Here is a 21,356-nt window from a genome sequence, read left to right on the forward strand (position 1 = left end):
GCTCAGAAGCTCCACCCCTCCCGTCTAACTGAGCTGTATATCCTTTGACCAACATCCCAATTATTGTCTTGGGATAAATGGTTACATACAGAATTGCTGGCTCAAATGAGAGCGTGAGGTTAAAGGCTTTTGCATGCTGTCAAGATTGCTTTTATTCAACAACACACAGTCCAGCGGCGCGCCCATTTGCCTGCACCCTCGGAACAGTGGCTACGGTTCATTTCTCATCTGTTGCCAATTTGCTAGGTGGAAATTAAACTGACATCTGATTACTAAATGAGTTTGAACAGATTTACTCTCGATGCAATCTGCAATTCCCACTGCTGTGGAGCTCCCACTACTGTTGCTTGGCCACTTCTCTGTTGAGGGTGAGTGTCTTTTTTTGGTTAATCCACATGCCAGGGCCCGGTGTACGCAGGATGCTTACCCATTGGTTTGCCACACTTGTCAAATTGGTTTACGTGCCTTCTACATTTTGTTCCTGGCATTTCGTGTGATAGGAAACTTCTAGGTAGCTAAATCATCACTATCTTCCACTTACGACTTTTACCTTTAGGGCATTTAGAAATTCCTTCTCTCCCCACAATTACAAAACAGGACACGTGGAATCCCTACAGCCACTTGCCAGCGGGGCATTTACATCTGCTTTAGGAAGCAGCGTCCTCCCCAAAGCTTTCTGGCTGTCTTCTGCCTCCTCCTAGTACACCCAGAAAGCCCCGATCAGATGCTGCTTCCACAAAAGCCCTACTAAAGTCACAGCACTTAAAAAAACGAATTTCTTAACGGTAGGGCCGGCGGATAAGAAGTGCCCCCAGCCTTGGGGTGGGGAACGCTGTGAGTGAGAAGATACAGCATGCATCACCTCACATCGTTTTTCAGAAGGCTCACGTTTTCAGTTCTCTTTTCATAAAAAGACTGGAGGAAATTTCAACACAAGTCTTTTCAAACTTGGCCATAATCTTTTTTTTTTTTTCCCCACAAATTCAAACTGTCATCTTCTGGCCCTTTTCCGCCTTAACGCCGCGAGCCCCGGCTGAAGACGCAGCAGCGGGGAAGCAGGGCTGACAGCATCCCGTCAGCACCGTTCCGGACGCGTCTTCTACACCACGGTGTCACAAAAACCGGTGGAAAATGGAATGAAAAGATTAACTTGATTTGGGTGCAAAGACATTTTTGAAATCCATGCATATAAGAGGTAGTTGAAGAAAAAGTTCATGGGGACGTGTTTTATGCCAAAACTATGCATGGGTTTCAAAACCTTTTTGCAGCGTTTTTCCATGGACTTTTGAAAGGACCTTTGTAGGCAACTTTTTAAGGAAATACCGCTGGCAATGTAGCGCAGGTGTAACAGCTTGGGCCCTGGCGTCCGGCTCTGGTCTGAGCTGCAGGACCCTGGGCAAGTCACTGGTCAGCTCCAAGCCCAGTTCTCTCTGGCCCATGGGGGAAACGATTGGCCTCCCCTCGCTGAGTCAGCGCGAGGATGACAGGAGACAACGCCGGTCAAGCACAGCGCAGGGCCCGGCACACAGTAAGCACACAAGAAATACCGGCTTCTGGCATCATCTCAGCTTCTCTTAAAGTCCGCGAACGTTCCATACCTCTTTTGCTAGCTTCTGTCCTTGTTCCACACATATGGGCTTTTCTTTCATATCATTCAGTCTTGCTAACGTTTTGGGGTCATCCCGGAGATCAATCTAAGAAAGATCAATAACATCCCATAATATTACCAAAAACAGATTGAATGAGACAACTGAATTTGCAAAAACAACTGCTTGCTTTCTTTGGGCGCTGTGCTTTCTAGAAATAGCATAAAACTCAGTAACTTGCAGCCCAGACGAAACACTTCCATCATTTGCTACACCTGGGGTCCCTCTGTGTGTCAGCAGCCCCCTCCCCGCAACGAGACAGGGCACAAAACGCGAATGGCGAGACCCCACAGCCGTACCTGAGTTCCTATCAACAAGAAGGGGACGTTTGGTGCATACTCCTTAAGTTCCGGCACCCACTCCTCTTTCACGTTCTGAAACGAGGCTGGGTTGACGACGGAGAAGCATATGAGGAAGACATCAGTCATTGGGTAAGACAAAGGCCTCAGACGATCGTAGTCTTCCTAAGGAGCAAGAAAGACCCCAGCGTTGCCGTGTGTGTCTGTGGCTGACCCGCGGGCTGCCCATCGAGGAGGCGCTCCAGGTCAGCAGTGCTCCCCCACTAGAACCCGAGCTCTCGCCGCACAGCAGCGCGGACCCCTTCTGTCTGTGTCACTCCGGAGGCTCCGCCCACCACACGTGACAGGACGGTGAACGAGCGCCAGGAGCACTCTGAGAAGATACACTGTGGTTACTAACGGTGCCCCCGGGAAGACTGCGAGCTGAGGAGCTCCCACCCACAGCTGAGGAGCCAGGCGCTGCGCGTTCTAACAAAGGACGCAGACTCAGTGCCTGCGACGTGTCCAGTACAGACCAGCTCGTCCACAGAGGACTCGCTGAATCCCCGCCACAACCGTGCGACGCAAGCATCCGTTAGAGTAAACCGAGGCACAGAAGCGCGACAGCACGTGTAGGGAGGTGCGGCGGGTGCGGGGAGGGGCTGGGATCAGAAGGGTGCCCTTACCTCTACAGCCGCGCCAGGCCTTTGCCTCTCCTTGTTTATACAGGTTTCTTGATTGTGTGCAGGTGAGAATTTACAGATAGAAACATACAGAGCAAATCCACCTCCTGCCGCCGGCTTTCCTCTCCAGCTTCCATTTCCCTGCCCAGATGCTTTCCTGAGTATCCGCCCAGCTGTTTTCCAAGCACCTGTGTGTCTACACTGCACACGTCCGGACACCAGCGAGACCCTACAAGGCGCGTGCACCTTCTGCCCCCTCCTCGCCCCGTCCATCCTGAAGACCCTTCCAAACCGGAACACTTCAGACCCCACGTTATCTTAATCTGCCACTTCATCCGCATGTCCCACGCAACAGCTCTACTCCCGGGGACTGTTTTGCTACCATACGAAAAGACAACATCCGACAAGTCAGAGCACTCAATATACTTCCTGTCCTCTTTTGTCCACTCCGAACTGCAAGTTCCTAGGAGAGAGGGAGAAAATGCTTCCATCTTAGCGCGCTGCCCTGCACGCCGACACTCCTGGGCAGGGCTGCCCTCGGCATGGTCCAGGAATGGGTGCGCGCATTAAAACCCACTCAGCTGTTTCTCGTCCGCCAGTACTCACGGAAATAGAAGCGGGGATGCGACCCCACGGGGTCATGAGGAATTCGAGCGATAACACAGCCGAGGCACATGTGAGAACTTGCCCATGGAGATCCCCTATCCCCTGGGACCCTGACTCTCCCACTCATTTCCCTGCAAAATCCACACGGGCCCCCAGGAGGCCTCCCCTTTCCTGGCTTCCTTCTTCCCTCCAGCCACCGAGGGGACGCACCCGGGACGAGAAATGAAATCGTCTGTGCTGGCATCAGAACACACCAACGCAGGGAGGCCTCGGGGGGTGGGGCCGTGTTCAGGAGCAGGAGAGCAGGCCGTATGAAAACTGGGGCACTAGGCAGTCAGCGGGGCACCCCACGGCCCTCCCACTCCCTAAAGTGGAGCTGTCTGTAAGAACGCCAAATTTGAAATTTTAATGAGAGTTTTACTTTTCAAGCAACTCCGCCTTATCAGGGAAAAAGAACCGTGTGCTCCCTCCCCTGGGTGGGTGTGGGAGATGGCTAGGACCAGACAGCAGCCAAAGCCAAGGTTCTCCAGCATTGCTTCGCAGTAGGAACCCCAACATTCTGCCCAACACAGACCTGCTGTGCCGATCCCTTCCGTAGCCAATGGGGCCCGGCCTTCCTCGGGAAATTCACCCATGCACGTGAATTTCCTATGCATGTGTTGCACTGCAGATTTTGTTAGAATAATTAGAATGGGAAGAACTGGGGTCATAAAAATAAAAATAAAAAAAAAATGAAACAAGCAAGTCTATGACTCCTGGGAAAGAAAAGTAACTTCCTCCCTCTCAACTGTCCAGGATGAACTCCTTCCAGCAAATGGCAGTTACTACGAGGACGAGTAGTAGCCACGCAGGCTAAAGTCTAAAAACAGACAAGAAATTTAGAAAATTAGTTCCCCATGCATGCCGTCTCTGGCATTACGTAAAGCTGTTTATACTGCTGCCCAGCCTCCTGAGTGAGCTCAATGCGGGAAAGTCGGATTGGGAATAATCCATGGGGGCATGGACACTGCCCCCTGGAGGAGCCGCGTGGCGCTGGCCCCACACAGGTGCAGCACCTGCCCCTGCTCCAAAAGCAGAAACCTCGCGGCCGACTCTCCGGAGCCCTCCGAATTAACAGACCGATTCTATTTGCGCTTGGATCAAAAAGGAGGTCCTGAAACGCGTCCGCGGGTCCCTGGAGCATTCTCGGGAGTGTGGACGCACACCAATGACAGGGATCTGATGGCAAAGCCGAGGCCAACGGGCTCGCTGGGCTGCTCAGCAAACACATCGGCTTCTTACCAACTGGCTAAGGATGAGAGGCACGGGTTTCCAGACGCGTGTCCTGGTGGCGCCAAAGGCCCTCCACCCTGGAAGAACACGGCACACTCGAGGAAACCCAGACCGAGTTACAACACTGAATCTCAGCAAATGCCCGCCAGCCACAGCCCCCTTTCCACGTCCCACGGGGCCAGCCGTGTCCAGCAGCCTCTCTGCTTCGGCTCTCTTCTTGTCCCCTTCGGTGGACCCGCTGCGTTAGTGTTAACACCTGCTGTGTTAGTAAAACACAGGCTGCTGGGCTGTGCGTCTTTTAAAGTACAAATCCAAAGCGTGTTATTTTTCAGAAAGCCGTGGGCACCAGGCAGGGCCGCCTCTGCCTCGCGGGGCCAGCAGGGGTGCTGGCCACCTGGGAGCAGCAGCAGGGCTCCGTGGAGATGTCCTGAGGATGCACACATCCCTGTAAGGATGGGCCTCCCTGCACCTGCCGCAGCCAGGGGGTGAGATGGGAGACGGCTGAAGGTGTCAAGTCTGCTCACAGGAAGCTCGTGATGTGCGTGACAAGGTGCGTGTCATCGCATTATTCTGATTACAGTGCGGTGACTACCCAAAGTGTAGAGGACGTGAAGGAAAACCTCTCAGAAGAGGGATTGGGGTTGAGCCTCGGACTTGAACATACTGGACCGCTGTGGCCTTGGATAAGCCCCGTTTCTCAGGCCCTTGGTTTCTCTGTCTACAAAGGGAGCCCTTGCCACCAGCTCTGAAGACATAAAGGTCTCTAACAACCCTGCGGGGGTCTCTGACTCAGGAGACCCAGTCGCTTCCCTCCAAGCAACCTAGCTTAACAAAAGGTGGGGCCATGGCCGACCAGGGCTCTACAAGGCAAGCCTCGGCCTTGGACAGTCTAGGACGGCTTCTGAGCACTTTAAGAGGTTCCTAAAGCGGATGACAACAGGGTTGGTGCCGATGACTCGTGGCTTTGTGGCGTAGCAAGCAGCGCCCCTGGGTCACTTCCCCACACAGCAGCAATCTCCCTCTGAAACATCTGTCTCCACAGAGCAGCCCAAAATAGGCACGGCCGGCCTCTGGAAACACGCCCACCCACCCAGTGGCCACCAGCTCGCGCGGCTGGAAGCTGGCTTCTGGAAATGCCGTGTCTGGCCATCAACCCAACCTAGGCGCTAGGGCTGCCTCTACAGCCGCCTGCTAGTCACGTCTGGGTTCATCTTGTACTTAACGATGGGAAATGAAAATACCACCTTCCACCGCCTTAAAAATACTGCTTGTCACGGAAGCTGTTGCATCACTAGTGGTGACACTGTGATAAGTTTACTGGGAAATTCACCAGCGAGGGATTTACTGAATTTGCCAACCAGCTCCTGCCACCTCCCCCACCGCAGACTAAAGGAAATTTGGGGAAGAGAAAGGATTTTTTTAAAAAAAAATTGCTGTGAACAGGACTGGCGCTGTGGTGCAGCTGGTTAAGCCTCTGTCCGTGACGCCGGCATCCCATACAGGCTCTGGTTTGAGACTGGACTGCTCTACTTCTGATCCAGCTCCCTGCTAATGCACCTGGGAAAGCAGTGAAAGATGACCCAAATGCTTGGGCCCCTGCACCCACGTGGGAGACCTGGAAGAAGCTCTTGGCTCTGGCCACTGTGGCCATCTGGGGAGTGAACCAGCGGATGGAAGATCTATTTCTCCTCCTCACCAACTTTGCCTATCAAATAATAAATATATATATTAAAAAGGTGCTGCAAACTCCTAAGAGGTCATTGTTTTTAAAATATTTGCTCTTTTCTTTTTTTTTTTTTCCTCAATCTTCAGTTTGGCTGTGAAATAATATTTATATGTCACTGGCCTGATTAAATCTTAGTAGAAGAATTTTTTTAAAATAAATTTTTTAAAGATTTATGTATTTGAAAGAGAAAGAGAGAGAGAGATCTACTACACACTGGTTCACTCCATGGATGGCTGCAAAGGTCAGGCTAGGCCAGGAGCCAGGAGCTGCTTCCGGGTCTCCCACATGGGTGGCAGGGGCCGAAGCACTTGGCTCATCTGCTGCTGCTTTCCCAGGCCATTAGCAGGGAGCTGGACTGGAAGTAGAGCAGCCAGGACATGAACCAGCTGGTGGCTTTACCTACTATGCCACAACACTGGCCCAAAACAAATCTGATTTTCATTTATTAGACAGGCAGATGACACAGAGAGAGCCTCTATCCGCTGGTTCCCTCCCCAAATGGCCTCATCAGCCAGGGCTGAGCCAGGAGCATCCTGGATAGCAGGGGTCCAAGGACGTGGACCATCTTGTGCTGCTTTCCTGAGCACATCAGAATTCCTGAAGTACAAGGTTTGGGGCAGCGCTGAAGCGCAGCGGGTTAAAGCCCTGACCTAAAGCGCTGGCATCCCACAAGGGCGCTGTTCCAATCCAGCTCTCTGCTATGGCCTGGGATAGCAGCGGATGATGGCCCAAATCCTTGGGCCCCTGCACCCGCGTGGGAGACCTGGAAGAGGCTCCTGGCTCCTGGCTTCGGGTTGGCACAGCTCCAGCTGTTGCGGCCATCTGGGGAGTGAACCATTGGATGGAAGACCTCTCCCCACTTCTCCTCTCTCTGTGTAACTCTGACTTTCAAATAAATAAAATAAATCTTTGAAAAAAAAAAAAAGTACAAGGTTTACTTTCTAACTTTAAGCAACTGTCATGTTCATCTATTTTGGTCTATAAATAATCAGTTTTCCAAATAATTTACCAACTACCGAGGAGCGAGTCGCTCCTATCTGGGGCTTCCTCTCCATTGCACCTTGCTTTTGCTCCTGAGTTAACTCCTGTTTAGGTCAGCTGGAGAAAAAGGAGAGAAAATGTGCATGTGTTGTAACAGGAAGCCACCCAGGGAGAGGACCGGCCCTGCCCCTGCGCGCTGTGGCCGCCGTGGTCTGCGCCGGCGCTTCCTCTTCTCTGAAAGCAGCAGCCGCAGATGGCCACGCTGCACGGTGCACAGCGTCCCGTAACAGACTTCACGTGGGACGGGGCTCGGACGCCCCGCTGAGCCGTAAGGCTTAGGATTCTGTTGTTTCGAAGCTGACCCCTAAGGCCGGGGACCGAGACAGCTAAATATGGCCTTGGGCAGGCTTCCTTCCCGCATCTGCGAAGGCAGGGTAAATATAGCGCACACATGTTAGATAAATGAGAGCTGGTCAAGTGTTTGGAGCTTTCCAAAAACAGACAAACCACAACCGCAGGGGCAGTGCAGCCTTGGGGAGGGCACGGCCCCAGCCGTGAGGGACTCACAGCCCAGATGCCACCTGTCTGCAGCGAGAATTATCAGTCTCTTCCTGCAACTCAGGGGCCAGAGGCAACGGGCAGGGCCCACTTCCACAGGGGATACTCCTGGCCTCGCTTCTGGCACACATGGCACGCTGACGGGCTATCGGCTCATACGCAGGCCTGGCCCTGCTGGGGTTCTGGGTCTGACGGAGGAACAGGTGAGGGCTCTTTTACTGTAACTGCAGGGCCTTCTGGAAATGTGGGGGGTGTTTCTGTCAAATGGACGAGGGGACAGGGGGCCACCCAGCCTGGGTGAGCAACAGCCCTGGGTTCCCCAGGATTGTGACTGCAACGCCAGGCGTTCGCCAACATGAAAAACCCCTCTACAGTTACATGTATGAACCCGACTCCGCTGTCTGTATATATGAGCACAAGGTGGCTTTCCTTTTCCTTGGGACTTTTGTGAATTTCCTAGGAAGGTAATCTCAGTCCAGATGGAAGGACAAAGACTGTACTTTGTTTAAAAAAAAAAATCGCAGGTGTTGCTTTCCACGGTAGAACATTACGGCTCTTAGTACCCCAGCCAAGAGTAAAACCCAACTCCATCAATCAACATGCACTCCACACACAGGCACAGGCACAGGCACCTGGCTACTTCCATACAACTTCAGGGGCTTCATGGTCCTGGGAACTGAGGAATTAAATTCTCCAATATTTTTAGGATGAATCACTTTCATTTCTCCTTCACGGTACAGCTAGGATGCTACACTGATTTAAAATTATATGTCTAGGGACACATCACCTACAGAGTTCACTTGAGGATAAGGAGGAGATGGGTCGGCCATAGGCAAGGAACTAAATCAGGCACTTCACGAACAGGGACAAAAATGACGAGAAATGCCCACTGAGATAGGTGCGGTAAAGGAAAGGAGCCAGGCAGCAGAGGGGACCCCTGGGGAGCCCAGCCTCAGGCGGGGCAGTGGGGAGGCCCTCTCTGAGGGGCGGCGCTGAAGCTAAGGCCGGCGGGATGGTTAGGAGGCAGCCACCGGCAGCAGAGAGGCCCTCCCAGCTCCTGAAGGGCCTGGAGGCCAGGGCGGCAGGGGGATCGGAGGGACAGTCAGAAGGGGAGACCGGGCTGCTTTGAGGACGGTGACCTGGGGGGCCCCACGGAAGTCTCCATTCTACACGCTGTGCAGCACCCTGGTCCACGCCAACCTCCTCAGCCACGCCAGGAGAGTTGCCCCATTCATTAAGATGATCAAAAACACCTCCCATGTGCCCCAAGCGTCCCACAGATACACAGCAGCACTGCCCGAGGTGAGACAGGCTCCGCAGCGGTCCAGGGGAGGGAATCAGTGGCAGCTGTGGGCAGGTGGGGAAGTGGTGATTTCTAGACAGATCTGCAGCCCATCCAGGCTCGGGTACGGGCTGGGTGTGGGGCTAAGGAACAGTCCGGGTCCTGGCTGGTGTACTGGTATCTTTCACAAGGAAGCCTGGAGGTGGAGGAGCGTGCCAGGGAGAGAACTCTAGAGGCCAGTCCGCGACGCATCCAACTGGAGCTGTTCCACAGCAGGTGGGCGGCCTCTCTGCCTCGAGTTCCAGACCCAACTTTCTGCTTGTACGTTGCTTGAGCCAGAAGCATCCCAAATGCAACACGTCTAAAGCAAACTCACTTCTCCCTCCACTCCGCAGCTCCTGCCTTGTTCCCCGTCTCAGTAGAAGACCTCACTACTCGATCAGGCTGCACGAGCCGGAAGTCCAGAGGCCCTCACCAGCCCCAGGCCAACCAACACACACCCCGAGCCGACCACCGCGCTAGTCCTGCTGGGCCTTCTCCTCCTCCTCCTCCTGGGCGGCTCTGACCAGGCTTGCAGGCTTTGGGCCACAAATCACTTCGTCCAGATCGGCATCTCCACACTCCGTGCTCAGGATCACCGCGGCTTCTCCCTCTCTTACCGGCTGTAAAACTTCTTCTTTTCTTATCTGGACCCTGCACAGGGCTTCCTGATAGGCAAGGCCCTTTCCCCCGAGCCTGCTTATGGTAGCAGCTTGTTAAAGTCCTGCTGAATTAACGTGAAGTTGGAAAGGCAGGTGACTTACGCGGCTGCAGCCCGCGCCTCCTCGCCAGCTACAGAGCTGCAGGCTGGATCAGCAACTGGACTCCGCAGGAACAGGCTAATTTCGCAGGCTGCTGTCACCCATGACCAGGGCTGCCTGTCTGGGGTGCACCAATGGTCCAGTCCACCTGCCTGGATTACATGGGCTCTAAACAGGACAGCCTCAGACACAGAGACTCAACATACAGTTCCTGCTAATATTTTTCACCACAGCCCTTTTTTGCATTGTCTTGAGATTTATTTTACTAGGGATGGACAACACTGTTGATTGTTGATAGTCTACCAAGCATCCTTGTCCTACCTCCTCCTTTCCAAAACCCCAAGACTCACCCCTCCTCCACCCAGACACATACCCCAGGACTCTGACCCTATTTTTGATGACAGAGGGAGTCCCTGGCTGGATTCAACCAATTACTGAGCTTTAATCCCCACCTTCCTGCAAAGTCATTGGCTTGTGAACAGGCATCATATGCCTGAGTTGCCCAATCAGAAAAAGGCAGTGCCTAGACTGCACAAGGGAGCTGCTGCTGCTACTGATGGTCCTTGTCCTCTTCTCTCCTCAGCTCCTCAGTGTCTAAGGACTCACCTCTCACAGGCCCCGGTTCTGCAGCTCATAGAGACCACAGCCCTTTTCTACCTGGGTCAGAGCTTGGTCTCTGGGTACCCCCAGACAGCTCAGCGGGCGTGGGTTCCAGGCCTGGCACCCCCCACCCCCACGAGCAGCCTTCTGGGGCTTCTCCACACATGCACCACACAGGCTGAGTTCTGGGTGCCATGCACGTGCCCACACGTCCTTTGAATGCTCCGGGCAGCCCAGAGAAGACCCCATGTGGCACAGGCACCTGCTCCAGCCTGAAAGGCTGCCTTTCTCTGGGCCAGAAACAGCCACCGAGCGGCATGGCGGCATTCCACCGTGACCAGCAGCCTTGTCCGGAATCCTGACTGCTTGAACCGCGCTCCACTGGCCACATACCCTGGGTGCCACCCGCTGAGGATGGGAAGGCTCCTGGGCAGGCGGCAGAATCAGGGGCAGCCTGATGCGGCTCCCCGATACATTCCCGGATACACTCGCAGAGAAGAAGTCCACACCCTCGCTGCTGGGGTCATGGAAATGTTCCGGAACTAAATGGAGGTGGGGTGGCACAACAGGACGCCTATACGAATACCACTGGACTGCACACTTCCCCATGGTTACACATACGTTGTGTGAATTTCACTTCCATCAAAAAGAAACACTGGAGTCCACGAGTGTGTGAAGGTGTGATGTGGCAGGTGCACTCACACACTCATGCAAATGTCTCTAGGTGCCACCCACAGCACCCGGCAGGAAGTCCCCGGGGAGACAGTGACTGGTCCCGCCCCGCATTACTCACCACCGCACACTTCCCCAGTGCCAAGCACGGCACATGTCTGCCTGCCTCCGTGCCTGCCTGCTTTGTTACTTCCCTTCCTCTCCTCCCCTCCCCTCCCACTCTGGCCTTTCTGTACTGAATGCGGTGCCCAGAGGAGCTGTCCCAGGCATGGAACACACCTAGCTGCATGGTGGCAGCTTACTTAACTTCACAGTCCTGAGCAGGGTTCCTCATTCCGCTCTCGCATGAACCCCAACTCCCCCCGCTGGCCCCTCGACATTAGCCTGTGTCAAGGAGCAGCGCCCACGTCACTTCTGAGGATACTCGGGCTCCAGGCAGCTCACACCTGTGGCCCCAAGTCACGTGCAGAGCTGGGCAGTGGCGAGCGGGAGCACAGGTTTAACGCAGGTGGCGTGGGGCAGGCCATGCCCCTTCCTGTTCCCTTTACCTGTAAGATGGACGACTAATAGACCCCGTGCTTACACGGCTGGAAGATGTGAGGTGCTGAGGAGAGAGGCACTCGGCACACCTGCCGTCTGGTTTACATAATGCCCGCCCAGAGCGCGCCCCCTTCCCTGGGCTACAGATCTGGGGCAGAGGGAAAAACTGGTGAAAAATGAGAACTGAGGATGAAATCGACTTTTGGAAATTTTGCTGGTTTAAATCAAGTCAAGGGCTGAAGTGGGTATTTTATTAAAATACCTACATAAGACCTCAACCAGGGGCCGGCACCGTGGCATGGCGGGCAATGACACTGCCCATGACGCCGGCATCCCACAAGGGCTCCTGTTTGTGTCCCTGCTGCTCCTCTTCCAATCCAGCCTTCGGCTAATGCACCTGGGAAAGCAGCAGAAAATGGCCCAAGTGCTTAGGTCCCTGCACCCACGTGGGAGATCGTGGGGAAGCTCCTGGCTCCAGGCTTCAGCCTGACTCAGCCCTGGCTGTTGTGGCCATTTGGGGAGTGAACCAACAGGTGGAAGATCTTTCTCTCTCCCTCCCTCCTCAACTCTGACTTTCAAACAAGGAAACAAAAAAGACCTCAAGGATATACCTCAAGTATGTGTAAACACAACCATGGCCCCGAGGAGTAAAGAGTCAGGTGCACCCTCTGGTGTGAGGCCAGGCCATGTTGGAACTACTCTGGAGCAGCTGCCTGGGAGGCGGGGAGTGGGGGCGTGGTCTCCAAGTCAGAGGCGTGCACCCTATGACCCAGCGAGACGCCAGCAGCAGGGAACATCACCAGAAGCAGGAGTGTGACCCTGCATAAGTCACTTCAGAGGCTCTGAGCCTAGTTCCTCACCCATCATTGAAATAAAGAAAGAAAGCAAGGGCTGGATGACTTCTACCTCATAAGGTCATTGTTATGATGAACCGAGTCACCAGGCCCCAAGCAGGACTCCACTGCTCGGCAGGATGAGTGATGGAAGCAGGTGCTATGGGATGCAGGGAGTGAGTGAGTGCACCCTGAGGGACCAGTGGGCTACGTGGCCAGATCGGCACCACCCAACGCTTGTCCATGCTGTGAGTCTCCCCGCACTGCACCCCCGGCACCCTCTGCAGGGTCCGAAGCCCTCAGCCTACTCGGGCAGGGCAGCCACAGCCCCCTTGGGCTCCCTCCTCAAACTCAGCTCTATGGCTTCCCCGACGACCACCTTTTCTGCTGCCACAATGAACCCAGGCTGCGTCCTGTGCTCCCCACCCACCGCCCACCTCCCCTGTAAGCCTTTCTGTGCCCCTTTCCTTAGCCGGTAGTGCCTTGTCTTATCCAGCACCCCTGTCCGCCCTGGTCCCCCACACCGAGGAGTCTTCCCCTTCCAGCCCTACCCCACGTCACCGACACTTGCGCTGCAGCTCACATCTGCAGAGGGACCACAAGACCACACACAGTCGGCGGGGACCCGGCTCCGGTTTGAGGCTTCCAAGGGTTAAAGCCAAGCCGTAAAGGTTATTACTCATCTCAGTGTGGGCTACACTGAGACGACTGGGGCACCCGAACACAGCCCCATCTGACCAAGGCCAACTGAGACGCACCCAACAAAGCCCAGAGCACATGCGGCACGTCTCAGCCTGTCTGCAAAACACGCTAGCTAAGGAGTCCAGGTGCAGATGGCTCCGGGTGAGCCTGGCCCAGCGGGATCGAGCGACCAGAGTCATCCGGCACTCCCCAGCGTTATGTCAGCAGGCTCGGGAAGAAAGGGTTCTTCCAGTGTGCGGCCTGGGGACCCAGAGGAAGCCCAGATCCTCCACCCCATCCCACCCCAGGGTCCCCACCCCCTCTGGTCCAAAGCCTGAGGCCAAGCGAGTTTGTTGTGAATTCATTTTCCCAAGTAGCTTGAGGCAGGCACTGAAGAAACACATCCACCATTGTGACTTGGTTCTTCGTGTTTATGTTTCTAATTATACAAAAAGGGGGGGGGGGGGGACTTCAGTTAAATGCCAGCTGACTAAACACATGCATTTATCTCTGATCTCTCCAAAACCCTCTAACACAGACGGCAAGTTTTAAGGGAGGGCTCAGAGCCACGAGGACGGAACAGGAAGGCAGACAGCACAGAACAGCACTGCAGAAGCCAGAAGGCAGGGCTGGCGCCGTGGCGCAGCAGGTAAAGCCCTGGCCTGCAGCGCCACATTCCACATGGGCTCCAGTTCAAGACCTGGCTGCTCCACTTCCGATCCAGCTCCCTGCCACTGCACCTGGGATAGCAGTGGAAGATGGCCCCTGCCATCCACCGGAGAAACTCAGAAGCAGCTCCTGGCTCCTGGCTGTGGCCTGGCCTAGCCCCGGCCATTGTAGCTATTTGGGGAGTGAACCAGTGGATAGAAGATTTCTGTCTCTCCCACTCTCTATATAACTCTGCCTTTTTAGTAATAAAATAAATCTTAAAAAAAAAGGTAAAAGAACAAGTGGATCGTAGGCCAACTCTTGAGCCAGTGGCCAGAGGAATACATACCTGGTACCTGTCCCCTCCCCCGCCGGGCCTGAGCTGTGGGGCGGGGGTCTGCAGTGACACAGTTTAATCCTCAACCCACTTCCCTATAGGGTAAACTGTCTCCCCAACTCCGGCAAAAGACGGAGTCGTATGTGCTCTCCAGAGAGGACAGAGCAAGACCCACATGTTGTGTACCTAGATGGCACACACTGAAGAAGCATGGCCAAGGTGCACGCCATACACGCATGGCCAGGGCACACACCACACACTGGGACTCCCACCTGCCTCCCAGGATGTTGGCAGCTCTGCACGGGCCCCTCAGTCAGGAAGGTGGGGAATTCTCCCTGGGGAACATGACCAGTCCAAGAGGAGAGATGAGCACCTCCAGGATTCACAGATGCCCAGGAAAAGGTGCAGTGGGGGTGGGGTGGCACCTTTGGCACTATCTGTCCTACGTGGAGGAGGGGCCCCACCTGGTGGGAAAGGGCCAGGGACACGGCAGAACATCCTACAGTATGAACGTCAACAGGGCCACACTGAGAAACCCTGACCCCTGGGGAGGCGGAGGGTCCCCCGCGGGCTCCGGCTTCTCTCACACCTGGCTGCAACTCTCGTGGCCAGGAGGGGCTACCTGAAGAACAGAGATGGAGACGAGAGAAGAGCCGCAGGGGACCGAAGATGCTCCGTGCAAAACAAACCAGACGAAACCCAGACGCGGTTAAAACCAAACACCCAGGGAACAGGCAAGGCTCCCGCACGCTATTAAAACCTGAATCATGCGGAAGAGAGGGGGTGGAAGATACAACCGGGAAGGCGCCCCAGAGCACAGGGAAAGGGAAGAAAGGCATAGAGAGACAGGAAACGGGCGTGTTCCAGGAGCCCCGGACCCAGAAACTGCAAGTTCCAGGCTGACAGAACATGGGGGTGACAGGAAGTGAAGAAATCAAAGGAACAAACAGAGACAACGCCTCAGAACCCAAAGACGTGGACTTTCAGACGGCAAAGCCTCCACGGCCAACCACGCCCCACCCCAAAGCCCATGAGGGTACAGCGGCAGACCCCCAAAGTATCCAGGGAAGAAAAACGGGCTCCTGATGGTGGAACAAGGATGAGATGGGCACGGGACTTCTCCGTTTCATCAACAGAAGCCAGGACAATGTCTGAAGAAAAAAATATATAATTTCCGATCTATTTTCTAACTTTCAATCAGGTATAAGGAAATAACATTTTTATTTATTTATTTATGTATTTTTAAAGATTTATTTATTTATTTGAAAGTCAGAGTTACACAGAGAGAGGAGAGGCAGAGAGAGAGAGAGAGGTCTTCCATCTGCTGGTTCACTCCCCAGTTGGAGCTACACCGATCCAAAGCCAGGAGCCAGGAGCTTCCTCCTGGTCACCCACATGGGTACAGGGGCCCAAGGACTTGGGTCATCTTCTACTGCTTTGCCAGGCCATAGCAGAGAGCTGGATTGGAAATGGAGCAGCCGGGACTAGAACCGGTGCCCATATGGGATGCCGGCGTTTCAGGCCAGGGCGTTAACCTGCTGCACCACAGGGTTGGTCCCGGAAATCACATTTTTAAACATAATCAGCGTCAAACATTTTGCCTACAATTAATCTTTTCTCAGGAAGCCCACTCCCACCAAGGTGAGGAAATAAATCAAGAAGACAGGAGAGCCTGGAGACAGGAATCTACCAGAAGAGACAGCGGCAAAGAGAAGCCCGATGACAGGGAACCCCAGGGTCGCGGCTGGGCAGCGGGGGAGGCACCAGCCCAGCCTGGAGCTGGCTGGCAGGCTCGGCAGGGCTGGCCCCAGGAAGAAGGAACTGACAGAACACTGGGTACGCCTGGTGGCCTGGAGGGGCGAGTTGAGGGCGAAACAGTCAGACATGCAGTGAAGACTGAGCCAGGAAAGAAACGAGATCATCCTAACTCCAGAGAAACAGGAAGTCATGCAAGAAGGGCAGAGCAGACACACCACACGGCTCAGCGGTGACGACACGGCCACATAGGCGTGAACGCGGATCCCTGCTCAGGCTGAAACTACCGCGCAGCTCGGGGCGAAGAGAGCTGAGGTCACGGCGGGAGGTGCACGGTGTCCCCGGGCAGAGGGACCTACCCTCCTGCAGGGGAAGTGCGAGGACCTCTCCTTTCTTCCCATAGGACCTCATAGGGCTGCTGTCTCTTTAAGCCGTCTGCACATACATCTTTTAAAAAATAAAATGAGGGTTTGGTTTTTTTTTTTTTTTAAACTGGGGGAGAACAAAACAAAGTGGAAAGAAGAAATGTCTAAAATGATTCTGCTGACCACCTCAGGCACCACTGTAACACCGGCTTCCTTTGTCCTGGTTGCTCCTCTGTGTATCAGATGTGTGCTCGTCCTGCAAGGCTGCAGTTGCGCCGAAGTATACAGCTTTACTCTTGCTTTTTTTCCACACTGAATGCAACCTTAGCCTCCTCACGTTCCTTTAAATATTTATTGAAAGCACAGATATTAAAGGCTGCTATTATTCTAATACACACCATCCTATGACTTAATAAGTCCCCTTTATACCGCATACCAGTGTGTTTACAATTCCTCACTGCCATAAATGACACTGGGAACAATACCATGTTCTGTAAATCTGTGCGCTCTGATTGTCTACTTGGCATAAATTCACAGAAATGGATCGTTGCAGACCCGAGGGTCTCTGCCCAGCCAGCCTCCAAACTCAGAGAGTCGGCCATCGCTCCCAGCAACACAGCAGGCAGCATTCCCGCTCCTGTCTTCCGGGTTTCAATTTCTTCCATCTGGTCCAATTTGATCAATTGAAAAAAAAAAACCACTTTATTTGCATATTTTTCCATAGCATGTTTTCATTGGATGCTGCTTTTCTTCTTTTGTGAACTATTGGTTTATGTCTTTTGTCCCTTATTCCCCTTGGGCCACGTAGATTAACCCTTTGGCAACCTCATTTATACTTGGATCTCTTACGAGTAAACGTGGTTCCAATAAAATTCTGTTTAACCTGGGTGGCCCCACGGGAGCCCCGTCTGTCTGAGAGGTCCTGGCCAGGTGGTCAGGTAGTCTAGCAGCTTTCTGACTGCTCATGCGTCCCACTCGCCACTTGACAGAGGCGTGGACAGAACAAGAGCATGGGAGGGGGCAGAGGGAAGATTAGCCCCCAGCCCTCCCCGAGCAGGGCCCGAGGCAGCACGAGAAATGAGCTTCACTTTCGTCTTGGGAGCCCCCAGAAACCCTTCCAGAGAGCGGAGGGGGAAATGGCCATGCCAGAAATAGAAAGGACAGAGAAGTACTCGGGCATAAAAAGGAATGGAACGTGGACACGTGCTACATCATGGAAGAACCTCGGGAACACAATACGGGAAAGCAGCCAGACACAACAGGGCACAGTGTGCATGACTCCATCTCTGTGCAATGCCCACGGGAGGCAAATCCACAGATACGGAGATTAGTGGAGGTGGAGGGAGAAAAAGGGAGAGACTGCTAATGGGCAGGGGGTTTCTCTGGGGAGCAGGTGATGAACATATGCTGTGACTTCCATCTTGACTTTTAGAAAAGGAAATTTGCCTATCAAGTGTTTAGTCCTCCAAGTAATCACTTTCTCGCTAACATAGGCTTGCCTAGACGCTGAGGCCTATCTGGGCAGCAGGAGGCACGGGGTCTCCCTCCCGATCAAGGAGAAGCACAGCCTGCTGGCCATTCCACCACATCCCTGACTCCCTGTTTGTCACAGAGGGCCACAGGCCACCCTGGATGCATAGGCGTCACACATGAACCATACACAGAGGACTCCCACAGGCCTGGGCTCACTGGAGACAGCACCTGCCCACAGCCAACAGTCTATCCAGATCTGCAGCCTCTCCCACTGCGTGTAAAAGAGCGATGCGTTAAAATACGCTTGTGGGGCAGGCGCTGTGGCATAGTAGGTTAATCCTCTGCCTGCAGAGCCAGCATCCTATATGGGCACTGGTTCGAGTCCCAGCTGTTCCTCTTCTGATACAGCTCCCTGCTATGGCCTGAGAAAGCAGTAGAAGATGGCCTGGATGCTTGAGCCCCTGCACCCACATGGGAGACCCAGAAACTCCTGGCTCCTGGGCTTCAGATCAGTGCAACTCCGGCTGTTGTGGCCGTTCGCAGAGTGAACCAGCGGATGGAAGACCTTTCTCTCTGTCCTTCTGTCTGTAACTCTCTCAAATAAATAAATAAAATCTTTAAAATAAATAAATAAAATCTTTAAAAAAATAACCTCATGGACCGGATCTGAATGCCCCTTGGTAACTTCTACTCAAGTCATACAAGCTGAGAGAACGCCAGTGCAGAGGGGATACAGTCACAGGGTCATCTCGCCAACAGCCCCCTCTAAATCCAACACACCTCATGCCAAGTGCTGTGTGCCATGGGCAGTCTCCCATTGGGACCCCGCGATCGGAGTAGGGAGTAAAGATTTACGCACAGCCGGGAGCCAATTAGCTCAGGGAAAATCCAGAGACTCAAGCTGCAGGGGGCTGCAGGCACAGTGGAGGTGGCCCCAGCCCTGGGCCACCTTCTCCCTTTCAGTGGCCGAGCGGAAAACCTGCAGCTGCCACCTGAGAAGCGGGGACCTGGCTCCCTCTTCTGTGCCCTCCTTACCTTCAGTCCCTTCCCTGGCCCTGCAGGGCAGGCAGCAAGTGCAAGCCCCGGGCCAGTTGGTGGGGGGAGGCGGCCATCGGTCAGCCAGCTGCAGCGCGAGGATGGAAAGTGGACTGGACGTCGGAATTCTTTGAGGCTCTCCTCTCTGTGCAGCAGCCCTGAGCCAGGGCACGCTTGAGCCTGCTCACTTACAGGGATAACCCCAACCACTACCCCATCTGAAAGAGGATGCTTTTTCTAGACTGGAACAAGTTTGCACAAAAGAAAGAAAGAAAAAATGCAAAGGGGTGGGTGGATTGGATGACTGGAGGGAGAGGGAGACAAGCACATCGGAAGCCCAGGTCAGCCAGGGAAGCAGGGTGCGGAGGGTGGGGAGCTCTGAGAACCACAGCCCCTGCTCTTCCCCCAGCCACTCTTCCCAGCCCACCTGGGGAGCTTCAGTACCAAGAGGAGGCTTTGGAACTAACTTAGCACACACCAACCCGCCATCTGCTCAGGGGCAGTGACAGCCAGGCCTCCTGACTGGCTGCTTAAGGTGCAGGAGAGAAGATGGCTTGGTGGTAGGCTACATCAAGGAATACCCATGGAGCCTACTGTATGCATAGCCCTAGGCCAGACACAGAATGCAGATGGAGCCAAGCATGCTTCATGTAATTCTGAGAGTGCCGAGGCCCACGTCTACCAGGCGGGCTGGGGAAGAAGCCCCCTTGACTAATTCAGTTCACACCAGCGAATACAGAGTCCCAACCACGTGCAAAGAATCAGGAATGGGGGTGTATGGGAGTGGTGTTTCACAGGATCAGGAAGAGGGGGTTCCATGTTGAGCGCTGGGTTCAGGGTATAGGGTAGGAGTGCACGGGGCAGGCTGCCACCTAAGTGCACATCACTGACCCGGCGGCTCTGACATCTCAGTCTGGAAGCCATAATCGCGTGGAAGTGCCAGAGTTTTCGACTGCGGAGATCTGGGGTGAAACCTGAGCCGGGATTCCGACCAGGTTCCCGGGAGACAGATGTTGGCTGGAGGACCTCACTCTGAGCGCCGGGGCAGTGGTGCAAACCCTTGATGGATGAGCATCCGGTAGACCTCGGCATCCAGCCCAAGCCCCTTTTCTCCCTGGAACCCACCTGGAGGGCACCTTACTGAACTGAGCTCTCATTAGCAGTCCATCTCCCCAGGGCCCCCCAGCTGCCCTCCCTCCGCCCACTCCTGACCCAATCCTTTCACTGCGCCTCTGTGAGCTCCTGGGGACAGGGCCTGTACCTGACCCCCCTGTAACCTCTGTCCCTGGCACAGGCTCCAGCCCAGATTGGATGTCGGGAATGTTTGCTGACCGGCTGCATGCATGTTCTCATCTAGGCTCGAGAGTCAACGTGGGAAACAGCCCATCCAGGAGGATCTGGGAGCCACGTGGGCGGGGGACAGAGGGATGGCCCGTGAAGGCAGACAAGCGGCAGCAGGGGGCAGTGACAGTTTTGGGGTTTATTCAGGAAATATTCGGGTGAAGGAGGGATGCACATTTTTTAAGAGGAGGCTTTCCCCTAAACATGAAAACTCTTAGAGGGAGGAAAGAGGCCTGCATGGCTCCTTGGGATAGAAGAGGCACCTGCCACTTGCAGGCAAAAGCTACCCTGCCCGGCAGACCCATTAACAATAAGCTGATGTCAGGTCAAGGCTGCAGAGGGAGCCACAGGGACAGGGAGGGGACACCAAGGGTTCCCTTACAGTTCAACACAGGACATCCCCCCGCTGCCCCTGCCGGGCTAGAGCTTCTTCCACCACTCATTAGCAACATGGCTGCAGATGCCACCTTGGCAGAAGGCATGGTGGTTTACGGACAACTTGACAAAGCACCTTAACTTCAGAAGAAAGCAAAGTTCTCATAGAAGTCCCTTTGCCAACAGCCCCATCCATTCAGGTAGCCTCTAAGGAAGCCATTCTCTGAACTCGTCCATTGAGGAACACAACATATTCCTGCTACAGCGGAATACATGCCACAGAAAGGAGGCGTCTCCCGTGGGCCGGACGACCAGAACAACTTAACATGAGGAGCCCAGGCCTCAGCGTCAGAGGGCTGCGTGGCCAGGAGAAAGTCCTGTTAGCTCCCTGCGCCTGCAAAACGAGGCAAACACCTCTTCCCTGCACCTACGGAGCAGGTGTGGGGCCTCCAGCAGGTACCAGACGCAACACGCAATGCACTCAGCAAAACCACCACTCAGCACTGAGTGTGCTGTCCGTAAGCCCCAATGTCTACCTAGGCCAGGCAAGGGCAGGCGAGTCCAGGCATCTGCAGATGCATCTGAGAGGCAGCTGGCTCATGGCTCCCATCAGTTGTTCGAAAAGCAGCAGTGACAATAATACAGCCCTTCCCCCACCTTCTTTTCCTTCTACTAAAATCAATCTCTCTCTAATTACTAAGTTGTCAATCACTGGGTGAAAAACTCCATAAATCAGTTATCAAGCCTGCTCCCTAGACTGACACCATGGCAGGCACTGGAGCCCCAGAAAGATGCATGGGGGATGCCCCCAAGCCTGCCCTTCCTGCCCCATGACCTGCCCCAAACCTCCACTTCACGGCGCACAGAGA

General features: G+C 54.4%; 1 protein-coding gene across 2 annotated transcripts in view; it reads right to left on the reverse strand.

The window, feature by feature from the left end:
- The window catches only part of RHOQ (ras homolog family member Q), a 36,246-nt gene that overhangs the window by 7,616 nt on the left and 7,274 nt on the right, over positions 1-21,356 (reverse strand). The window contains exons 3-4 of one of the 2 annotated variants that reach the window (XM_051842945.2): positions 1,946-2,110; positions 1,599-1,694 (exon numbers count right to left, since the gene is read on the reverse strand). In XM_051842945.2, coding sequence (XP_051698905.1) covers positions 1,599-1,694; positions 1,946-2,110 — 261 coding nt within the window. Of the gene's footprint in view, positions 1-1,598; positions 1,695-1,945; positions 2,111-16,378; positions 16,929-21,356 lie in introns of those variants that run through there. The other variant, XM_070069177.1, reaches the window with a different exon arrangement.

The sequence above is a fragment of the Oryctolagus cuniculus genome, chromosome 2, assembly GCF_964237555.1.
Source record: "Oryctolagus cuniculus chromosome 2, mOryCun1.1, whole genome shotgun sequence".
Classification (NCBI taxonomy): Eukaryota; Metazoa; Chordata; class Mammalia; order Lagomorpha; family Leporidae; genus Oryctolagus; species Oryctolagus cuniculus.